General features: G+C 38.6%; 2 protein-coding genes across 2 annotated transcripts; both read left to right on the plus strand.

Moving 5' to 3' along the window:
* Nucleotides 1-1,419: 1,419 nt before the first annotated feature.
* LOC119998332 (microtubule-associated protein 70-1-like) lies at nucleotides 1,420-6,929 on the plus strand. Its single transcript, XM_038845635.1, has 11 exons — nucleotides 1,420-1,807; nucleotides 1,960-2,045; nucleotides 3,695-3,760; nucleotides 3,863-4,033; nucleotides 4,274-4,444; nucleotides 4,559-4,714; nucleotides 4,821-4,967; nucleotides 5,413-5,484; nucleotides 5,566-6,099; nucleotides 6,202-6,377; nucleotides 6,610-6,929. Exons 1-11 carry the CDS (start codon nucleotides 1,588-1,590, stop codon nucleotides 6,626-6,628), a joined length of 1,818 nt encoding a protein of 605 aa, XP_038701563.1. The 5' UTR covers nucleotides 1,420-1,587; the 3' UTR covers nucleotides 6,629-6,929.
* Nucleotides 6,930-8,829: 1,900 nt separating this feature from the next.
* LOC119999034 (UDP-glycosyltransferase 76C4-like) lies at nucleotides 8,830-10,900 on the plus strand. Its single transcript, XM_038846528.1, has 2 exons — nucleotides 8,830-9,348; nucleotides 9,646-10,900. Exons 1-2 carry the CDS (start codon nucleotides 8,859-8,861, stop codon nucleotides 10,560-10,562), a joined length of 1,407 nt encoding a protein of 468 aa, XP_038702456.1. The 5' UTR covers nucleotides 8,830-8,858; the 3' UTR covers nucleotides 10,563-10,900.
* Nucleotides 10,901-11,073: the final 173 nt, after the last annotated feature.

Raw genomic sequence — 11,073 nt, forward strand, 5'->3', positions numbered from 1 at the left:
GTGAGACATTTCTGTATGCAAGGGCTTGACTGTCTGAGTTTATAATGTTTAAAAGAAAAACTCGAATGATGTTATTCTCAATTGAAAATGTTTAGATGATGGCGATGAGCCCATATTTATTTATGTGCGTGAGGGCTTGATTGTCCGAATTTATAATGTTTAAAAGAGAAACTCGAATGATGTCATTCAATACTGAGTATGATTCCCATTGGAAGCGATATCTTTACAGCCATGTGCTTGTTTTTGACCCCATTTACATTGTAATCAGATGAGAAATTTTTGTGTGTGAGGGCTTCTGTCCGAGTTTAGAATATTGATGTCATTCTCAATTGAAAAATGTTTAAATATGATAACGAGTACTTTTTTTTTTTTTAAATGGGGAGAGAGATTCAAACCCTAATCACATACACCATTCTTATTACTTTAATTACTGACTCGGGTGTATGACGAGTCGGTTAAAGTAAGAACAAAATCCAATAAAAATAGAAAGAAAAGGACCCACCATTGGTTAGAAATTAGAATCACGCCTTGTCATGTGCTCTCGACGCTTTACCACTCGCATGTGCAATTGTCCCATTCGTGCTCGCTCTCTCTCTCTCTAAAGCATATATGCCGATTGCTTTTCGCCTCCCAATCATTCCCTGCTCTGACGCCCACCATTGCTTTAAAGCTCTTGCCGCTGAATGATCACCATCATCACAAAAGTCAAGATCAAGATGCTGTGCTGGCCCACCACTACAACGGTAGTTTTTTATTTTAGGGTTTATTGGCGTGATTATGGGATTCATAATCTAAGTCACTTTACAATAATTGATTTCTTCCAATCATTCTATAAATAAGCATGCCTTTTCAACAAGGGTTAATATAATATATCTTATATTCATCACCGAATGTTTAAATGTTCAAATTCAATAAGTAACATGAAGTTCAAATTATTTCATTTTGATAACTCGAGCAGAGTTTTACGCTTTCGACGCATCAACCCATTAATGAATATTACGAGATGTGAGAAAATTTTATCGAAAGTGGAAAAATCTGCTCCAAATTATTAAAATAGAACAATTTTGAATTTTAGATTGTTCGAACCGAAACTTCTGCATAACTTATCTTTCTATTAATCCGTTTATGCATATAACGAACGTGGAGAAATCTTATCGAAAGTGGAAAAATATGTCCGAATTACCAAAATAGAACAATTTTAAACGTTAGACTACTCGAAATTTTAATCTTCAGATTATTTGGAATAGAACGTCTGAACATTCGATGAAACATGACTTATCTTTCGGCCTTTTCGACAATATGGAGAGAATCCAGGTTACCATAGACGTTAATATATTCGATGGGTCCCATTTCTGCATGATTTTCCCAATAAAAACAAATGAACAGCCTGATTGATTGATGGTACGGTGGGAACGAACGTACAGTATCTTCTCCTCTCCTTCCACGGTTTTTTGAATAATCTCCGTCCTTAACATTTAAACACCCGCCTAAACCTCCAACTACGGTCGCACTCACTCTCCGTTTCTCTCTGAGTTCACGGTAACCTTTTATGAACTCGGAAGCACCGGATCTCTGTCTTTCCCGGCGATGGCGAACGGAAACTACCACGCTACAAGCAACGGCGCGGAAGCTGAGCTACCAAGGCCGGCGCTGAGCTCTTCTGCTTCGTTCAAGGCGCGAAAGCCGAAGCCGAGCGTTTATTCCGCCATTTCGCGAGCTGGCTCTGACGTCGATGATATTATCACTCTCCTACACGGCTCCGATCCCGTCCGCGTCGAGCTGAGCCGTCTGGAAAACGAAGTCCGAGGTTAGAACTTCTTGAATTTTCTGTCTCGTTTTGTATTCCTGGAAACTGTATTATCGGGGAAGTGGAGTAAATGTGGGACTTCTATTTGTTACAGAACGCAGAATGGAGGTAGTTGCGATATATTTGATGATATTTTCATGCTAATTTTGCAGATAAAGATAGGGAACTTGGGGAGGCACTTGCAGAAATAAAGTCCTTGAGGAATTCAGAGAGGCTCAAAGAGAAGGCAGTTGAAGAGGTAGTTTGTATGTTGTGGTTTTTGATTCTGAAGTTAATCACACGGATTTTTATTCTTCTTCTTCTTTGCTACTATAGCTTTAAATTTTGGTTGAATCATATTATGTCATGGTTACAGATTTTCCTGCATATCTATGAACGTGGTATTATCTTAGTTTTGGTAATGATGAATTGTACCTTACTGTTCTTGTCGTATAGAATGAGAGCTCATGCATTTTTTTCTGGCTTTTTGGAAATTCTGTTGCCAACGCATCTGTTTAACTTCCGTTTTAGATGATTGGTTCTTTCGATGACCGATTGTGTCGCTAGTATTCCAAGGGATTTCTCAAAAAAAAAATTATGGATTAACTAGAAAGCTCCTCTGCTAGGAAATTGTGGTAGCGCTATTTGTAAGCGTCCACTAGAAGGTTGGATTTGAAACTTTTAGTTGTGTCTTTCAAATTATCTCAGTTTTGTATAAAATTTTCATTATGTATAAAAAATAAATGATATTGGTATCTATGTTATGTTTGTGATTGTGGGACGGGTTGAGCGCTCCTTCGTTCTGTTGACGCATTGGGCAGTATGTGAGCTCTTCTATCAAACTGTGAAGCATGTTCGCTTAAGACAAAGTACAATTATGTGGTATTCGAAGAGTCATAAGTTGAAGACATACTGTATTAATCTATAGTGGGACTTGGACTTGTTCTATAAACATAAAAAATTGTGGAGTGGACATTATTCTTATTGATGCTTTATTGTAATTTTCTTATTATTTAGATGTATTCTGCACATCTTGAAGTTGAATTAAGCACACATACATTGAAAGGTTTGATGGGTACTTGAAACTAGAGGGTTTACTTAATGGATTTGCATACGAAGTGTTTAGGTGCTCTTAGCTCTCACTTCAGATTATGTAACTGAGAATCACCATTTCTTCACCCTTTACAATTACACGCCCACTATTATTTTGATTCCATCTAATGGAACTCTCCACTAATTATATGACATGGATTGTATATGAGATAAGATGCATGCAATTGTCATGCCTATCAAACGATCCAAATTTGAAAAGTAATGTAAAAAGCATAAGATATTTGAGGATGTCATCTAGTGGCCATATGATTGACGTCGATATATCAGCATTAATGCAATTGACACACAATTATGTAAATTTAATTAACCTGTCAACAATTATTGGGTAATTTATCTATTACACATTAGGTATCCATTGTTTTCATTCCCAGCAGGCTGAACTTTAGCTCTCCTTCTCTCTCTAATTTGTTGACATTGGGTAAGTCAGTGTGGAATGCGATAATTTTTTTCTGTGGCAGTATTACAATGCCTTGGCTTTGACTTTAGTACAGTATTTTTTATCTTGTCAGATTGCAAATTTTAAATTCTAAAACTTGAATATTTCTACCGATAATATTTACACCTGCTGTACTATTCCTACATTGAAAACACATGAAATGGTGAATTGCTGACAATATACCAACAAACATCTTTCTATGTCCTCATTTTCCAACTATATTTATCCCCTTTTTTGGAAAACAATCCTTGTTACCTTCTGGAAAATAGAGATGTCAGTAGAGATTGAAGTATTTAAAGACATTTAAGTGTAAGCAAGTTCTATGAGGCAGCTTATTTAGTTCTCATGTATGATATCAGCTGACAGATGAGCTAAAAAAGGTGGACGTAAAGCTTAAAGCAACTGAAGCTCTTCTGGAGAGCAAGGTATTGTATGGACTTATTGTTCTGTGATTAGAGTTTCCTTCTCCGTGGCCAAACCTCGAAAGCAATTTTCTGTTCACTGTAATAAGCATTTTGTAATTGCAGAACCTTGAGGTTAAGAAGATAAACGATGAGAAAAAGGGCGCTTTGTCCGCACAATTTGCTGCAGAAGCCACACTTCGCAGAGTCCATGCTGCACAGAAAGACGATGAGATGCCTCCTATTGAAGCTATCATCACTCCTTTGGAAGCCGAACTTAAACTTTCTAGAATGGAGGTGAGATTGAACTTCTCATTTATAGTTTGTGATTTCTTACTTTATCCAAGGACTTGCACTGTGGTTGTCATCCATTCTTACTCCTGCGAATCTTGGTTAAGGAGTTTGGAAACTTTACAGGATGTTGAATTTCTTATTGGGATTAATAGTCATATCCATTTCTGTGAATTCCTATTTCATGTTCATGATGAAGTATATGAGGGGATGTTTCTCAAAGCTGTGTTATCTTCTGCTCTCTAGGCAGCAAAATTGCAAGAGGACAAGAGAGCACTTGATCGACTAACAAAATCTAAAGAAGCTGCTTTACTTGAAGCTGAGAGAACTGTAGAGATTGCTGTGGCAAAAGCTTCCTTGGTTGATGATCTGCAGAACAAAAATCAAGAGCTAATCAAGCAGATTGAAATATGCCAGGTTTGTATTCAAGTTCCTTGCGTTGCTGGCTTGCAGCTTTTGAGAGGGCAAATCATACGGGCTGTTCCTGTGCAGCCAACAGTTTCCATTTGATATGTCTTGCTTATGTTCCAGGAGGAAAACAGAATCTTGGATAAAATGCATCGGCAAAAGGTTGCCGAGGTTGAAAAACTAACCCAAACTGTTCGCGAGCTGGAGGAAGCTGTTCTGGCTGGAGGGGCCGCGGCTAATGCAGTGCGGGATTACCAACGAAAAGTACAAGAAATGAATGTAATGACTTTCGTTTTTGGATCTTCAACTATTCCCATCTTTCCTGGTACTCCATTCTGAGTTTCATATGTTCCCAAAACTGCTTCTGACTTTTAAGCATGAATAGGAGGATAGGAAAACTCTGGAGCGGGAAGTAGCTCGTGCGAAGGTTTCTGCAAACCGGGTTGCCACTGTGGTTGCAAATGAGTGGAAAGATGGCAATGACAAGGTTATGCCAGTAAGGCAGTGGCTTGAAGAAAGAAAATTTTTTCAGGTACTTTATGACTTTAGTGCCCTTGTTCAATTTTTATTTACCCCAGACCTTCTGTAAGTCTATTATACCATATGGCGTCATAATAGCTGGTCATGTTTTGTGGCTTTTCTGCTATATATAGTTGTGATTACATGGCCTTTTCACTATGGATATTCAGGGTGACCAGATTTTTCACTATGTACACTTAATACTTAATGGGCACGATCAACTACGACTCTATGAAAACATTTTAGCTACAAGTTAGTGTTTAATTGCCGATCTTTTTATGGCTTGGCTAATTGTCAATTATTTGGCCTTGTTTTTCTTCATATTAGGTGTTTTATTTTAGAGTTGCGTTACTGTTATCATTTCTTGTAATTTTCCTTTTGCGCCTTATGTTATGTATGCTCATTTCAAGTATTAACTTTCCATACTGGACTTGATGTGACCTTCCATATTTTTCTAGGGGGAAATGCAACAACTTAGAGATAAGCTGGCAGTAGCTGAGCGCACAGCAAAGGCTGAAGCCCAAATGAAAGTAAGTTGACTTTGTTAGTTTCCAGCCTACCTGTTTCCATAATCTCCACTTGCTAATCCCATTTGTTGATTGATTGTTCAGGAAAAATACCTACTACGGTTTAAGGTTTTGGAAGAAAAGCTTAAAGCGTCCACTAGTAATTCCCGCGCTGCCTCCGATGGAAGAAGTATAAACAATGGGCGTTCACGACGGCAATCGCTTGGCGGGGCTGAGAATTATTCACACTCATCCTCCAATGGCTATTTATCTAAGAATTTGTTCAATTCACAGTCTAGGTTATTGCGATCCAACAGTGCCAGCACGTTATTAAGAAATGCCAAGATGTCTTCAGGATCATTTGATGGGGGGAGTAGGTCACTAGATAAAGATATGCCAAGGCAAGTGGAGACTGGGAATGGCAATGCACATGTTAGTGCCAATGAGGTCCAAATCACAGAGACAGCTGCCACAGATAACGAAAGTGCCAATGGAACAGCAAGTGCAAAATCAAAGACAGAACAAGAAGATCATGTTTCAGGGGTGTTGTATGACATGTTGCAGAAGGAGGTTATAATTCTGAGGAACTCCTGTCATGAAAAAGACCAAAGCCTGAAAGACAAGGATGATGCAATTGAGGTCAGACAAAATCCCCTTCTGTTCAGTAATTGCAGCCTCCCCCACTTCATTTTCCTTTTGACACTTAATTGACTCTTATGGTCTGAATGTTAATCAAAGCAGATGTTGGCAAAGAAGGTTGAAACATTGAACAAAGCAATGGAAGTTGAGGCCAAAAAGATGCGTAGAGAAGTGGCTTCCATGGAAAAGGAAGTCGCTGCAATGCGAGAAAGCAAGGAGCATGATAAGAGGACACGTCGCACCAGTGCGCCCAGAGGTTCTCAGCTACTTTCTGCAAGGTAATACTCTTTTATCCATGCAATACAATCTGGAGTTTCTACCATGAGTTTTACTCAATTTTCTGTTAGAATAGTGGCTAATTTACTGAAATAGATTTTACGGTTTGCACATCCATTACCATGCTACATCTGAACTTTGTTCTGTTGATAAAAAAATCAAGCAGATTATATAGAGATGTTTTGGCAAGCATAGAATGATTGTGACTAGAAACATATATGTCCCCTGTATCAGGAACACGCGAATTCCGTAGACAATCCACACAAATGACATGCAAATAACAGAGAAAAAGGCACCTCTGGGTTCTTTGATCTTGCAACTGGCAGTGGCAGATGAATAGTACTTGTCTTGAATTCCCACTCTTTCCCCTCTGTCTCAGTCCCCTTAAGCAGCCTCATCCATGCAGGTAGTCCATTTGTAAAGAACTGACGGTAGGTTCCCCGCTTGTATATTGTTTTGTATTTACTCTCCACATTATGAGTCACCAATGTCAAAGTATGCTATGACAAATCCATATAAAAACTTATTTTAACCGAACAAAGGATAACTTAGTAATTAACTATTTAACTCTTGTATTTTTCTCATGATTGTATACTTGTGAAGTGAAGAAATATTTTCACCATTCAGTGGTTTTGATATGTAATGTCATACGTTGGTGCGGTGTATCAAGATCAATAGGATCACGACATTTCATAGGTGATTGGTACCAAGACCAATAGGATCACGACAAATCATATATGTCCCTATGATTTGACATGACAATCCATGAAATGTCATAATCCTATTGGTTTTGGCACACCACATCATACTAGAACCGTTTGAATATTTTCTCGAAGAAATACACATTGGAAAGAACTAAGAATTAATAAGGAAAGGTCACAAAGAATGATGATTAGTCATTATTGTGCATGTATCGAGGTGGAAAAGGGGTTAATGCAGTTGCTTCATCAGGCGAGGGTCTCTGCAGTAGAAGTTAGGCAGCACCGACTCGGATACGACGACACAAGATGCGGGGACACATTGATTCGCAAATCCTCAAAGAATCCAAGATGTGAGTGCGGGAGGACTCGGCAAATAAAAGATTTTTTATATATATTAAATTATTAATCCAAAGTTTCATTGAAATTATGACCATTGTCATCTAAATATTGGTGTGGGTCAAACTCAACTGACAAAAGTTATTAGCTGTACTAAGCCTTAGGGAAGCCCAAGCCAAAGTTCTAAACGTTTGTGTCTCAAATTGTTGTCTGCAAAGGAGTTTAAGTAGACTCAAATTGTCTGCAAAGGTGTTTGTCTAATATTTTTGAGTCAGACTGAAATTGTTCTAGTGGAGATGACAGCTAGCAATTGAGTTTTACTGGAGATGACAGATGTCTATCGGCTGAAATTGTTCTTCAATGCCAGACATCCCACACGAGTCCACATACGTATTCTACCGAGTCCCTGCCGCACTCAGTGCGGGTGCGACGGCAGTTTTGGCGTGTCGGTACTGCCTTTACATCTGATGAGATTTGGGGTTAATACTTGTACACCTGATTCATATGAAAAGCATCAAACGTCTACTCTTTCGGTTCGGTGGAGTTTTAACACATGGTGATGTGTAGATCATGACAAGTCTGCTTTCTTTGGACAAAATGAAATTAAAGCCTGTTTGGTTCCATTCTGATACCCACGTGAACAGTTTTAAGACCTTTTGCATGGACCACCTTTTTGTGAAAGCTGTTTTCCATTCATGGGAGGAATCCATGTCTTTTCGGATTTGGCATGTGAAACATTACCCTCAGAATAAATCTACACCATTCATCCACCATTGTCTGTTTGTATCTATATACCTATATACTATACATTTATGGATTGGTGAATAGTTATTAGGGTTTGTCTTCTTATCTGTTTTTGTACATAAAGAGATAAGACCCACTTGGGGCAATACATCCACAGGACCACACCCCATCCATTTAGAAAACCCCAACCTCAATCTTCATGGCAAGATAGCCTACCAATCGGACTAATTCTCAATTCCCAATGATTCTTTTTTTACATGGAAACATGCAGGCACTACCCATTGGGTGTGCATTGGTAAACCCGTGGGCTTGTAAACTACGCATGTCATGCAAATACAGGGTAATTTACTAATTTCATTTAATGGTTCAGGTATGAATCTAACCCACGACCTCCAAATAGGGAAAAACTCTTTCTAAACCATTGGGCTAGGAGTTGATTGCTTCAATTCCCATTGATTAGTGTCTAGTGAAAGCATTTTTTGTTTAGAAAAGAATCAAACCTTGTACTTAATGAAATAGTGCAAGTTAGGAGGTGCAATGGAATGTGAGACCAGGTTTGGCTGTTCTGACAAATAATCCCAATCATGCAATAAATTATCAAAAAAGGTTCCAACCACTCCAACAACAAGACATTATTAGGTTTCCTAAATGAGAACATTAAATAGAAGCCTCAAATGACTTGAAAAGAATCATTCACAAGACATGGAAAACAAAGGAATTAGAAGAACCGGTGGTCCTCACTTGGTGCTAGTACCATGTCCTTTACAAGGCCATATGAATCCAATGCTTCATTTGGCAAAACTCCTCCACTCCAAAGGCTTTACAATCACAATTATTAACACCCAAATCTCTTCTCATCATCATCATCATCCAAATGACTTGTTCTTCTATGAATCAATTGATGGTGGTTTACCAGATGCCTCCTCCATTGATGGTGATGTTGTGCCATTCTTGTTGGAACTCAATTTGAAGTGTAGAGAACCATTTAGAGATTGCTTGGCTCGGATGATGGTGAGAGTTGATGGCTCTAGAGATCATGTTTCCTGCATCATCCATGATTCTGCCATGTACTTCTCTGTTTCTGTTGCTGATGAATTGGAGATTCCTAGGATTGTTTTGAGGACAAGTAGTGCTGCCACCTTCTATGGCTTCTCACTTCTCTTCAAGCGGAAAGGATGTCTTCCAATCCAAGGTGTGTATGACTTTCATCAATCATAATATGTAGTCTTTTTTTTTGGGTAGGTACGCGGGAGGTGGTTTTCGAACTTAGGTACCACCCAATTCGAGTATATGCGTTAACCATCTCGGCTGAGGGGTTGTTGTCAAATAAATATGTGGTGTTTGTTTTTGGGATAGGTAAGCGGGAGTCGGTTCCTGAACTTGGTTACCACTCAATTCTAATATATGTCTTAATCACTTCGGCTGATGGGTTGTTATCAAATAAATATGTTGTCTCCTTTACAAGATGTTCCAATGATTTTTTTTTTAGAGGATCAAATGGAGGAAGCACTTGAAGAATTTCCAACCCTGAGAGTGAAGGACATGCCAATCTTCAAGACATCCTACCAAGAAGCCAAGGAAGAGATATTTGCTACTACAATTCACAATTCAACAATGACTGCTTCTGCAATCATATGGAACTCTCTCACTTGTCTTGAACAATTGATGTTCAAGAACATCCAAGAAAACCACTTGGTTCCAATCTTCCCTATTGGGCCTCTCCACAAACACTCAAAAGCCTCTTTAACCACCAAGCCCATATTGACCAAGGAGGATCACCATCCTTGCATTGTTTGGTTAGACACACAAACCCCAAAATCAGTCATATATGTGAGCCTTGGGAGTTTAGTTGCAATAAGTGAGAATGAGTTCATTGAGATGGGTTGGGGTCTAGCCAATAGTGACCAACCCATTTTGTGGGTGGTTAGGCCAGGGCTAGTCCATGGCTCAAATGGGTCAAACCTTGTTGATTTATTCCCCAAGGAGTTGAATGAGCTTATGTCAAAAAGGGCTTGCAAATTCACTGATTGGGCACCACAAGAGCAAGTCTTGGCACACCCATCTATAGGTGGGTTTTTGACACACAATGGGTGGAATTCTACAATTGAGAGCATTTGTGAAGGGGTCCCTATGATTTGTTGGCCATGTTTTGGTGATCAAAGGGTTAATGCAAGGTTTGTGAGCCATTTTTGGAGGGTTGGTGTCCAATTGGAGGACAAATTGGAGAGAGAGGATATAGAGAGTGCTATTAGAAGGCTCATGGTGGACAAAGAGGGTAAGAAGATAAGAGGGAGAGCCATACAATTTAAGGAGAAGATTGGGTTTTCCTTGAGACAAGGAGGTTCCTCTTGTGTGTTTTTAGATAATTTAGTTGATTTTATTAAGACGAAATCCAATCCCTTTTGATAATGTATAAGTTGTGATTACTAAAAGGGCTAGGACCCCTCACAAATCAAATTGTGATTCACAGTATTAGATCAATCACTTCCTTTCATTTTGTTTTATCATACACACATAAATAAAGACTACAAACCATAACACGACAGACCGACAAACCCAAGCAATGATATGGAGAATCGTGGCCATTATCTAACCAACAACATTGCAAATCCAAAAGCAATTTGGCTTAGAATATTACCTGAGAGTCAAGGCAACAACCCATTTGACAAAAGATATATACCTTTGTATAAGTCAATTATGGATTCCTTGACAAAAATATTGGAATCTTGAAGATATTTGTACTAATGTTCCCCTTCCAAAATAGTGTTACGATAATATGGTGTTATGTCACAATCATTGTTCTTCTTTACAAGTTTATCCTTTTGTTTTCTTGTCTCTGCCTGTCTATTTTTTTAAGGGTCCATTGACTTAAAAAGGCCAAAAAAATATAAGCCATAAAAACTGTTGAAAATAAATG

This window comes from Tripterygium wilfordii, chromosome 5 (assembly GCF_013401445.1).
Source record: "Tripterygium wilfordii isolate XIE 37 chromosome 5, ASM1340144v1, whole genome shotgun sequence".
Classification (NCBI taxonomy): Eukaryota; Viridiplantae; Streptophyta; class Magnoliopsida; order Celastrales; family Celastraceae; genus Tripterygium; species Tripterygium wilfordii.

What these genes read in the sequence shown, in the direction of transcription:
- LOC119999034 (XM_038846528.1), top strand. Translation starts at nt 8,859, where the DNA reads ATGGAAAACAAAGGAATTAGAAGAACCGGTGGTCCTCACTTGGTGCTA. An exon ending in AGGATGTCTTCCAATCCAAG is followed by an intron (nt 9,349 to 9,645) that starts GTGTGTATGACT and finishes TTTTTTTTTTAG; the next exon opens with AGGATCAAATGGAGGAAGCA.
- LOC119998332 (XM_038845635.1), top strand. Translation starts at nt 1,588, where the DNA reads ATGGCGAACGGAAACTACCACGCTACAAGCAACGGCGCGGAAGCTGAG. An exon ending in AAGAGAAGGCAGTTGAAGAG is followed by an intron (nt 2,046 to 3,694) that starts GTAGTTTGTATG and finishes GTATGATATCAG; the next exon opens with CTGACAGATGAGCTAAAAAA. An exon ending in TTAAACTTTCTAGAATGGAG is followed by an intron (nt 4,034 to 4,273) that starts GTGAGATTGAAC and finishes TCTGCTCTCTAG; the next exon opens with GCAGCAAAATTGCAAGAGGA.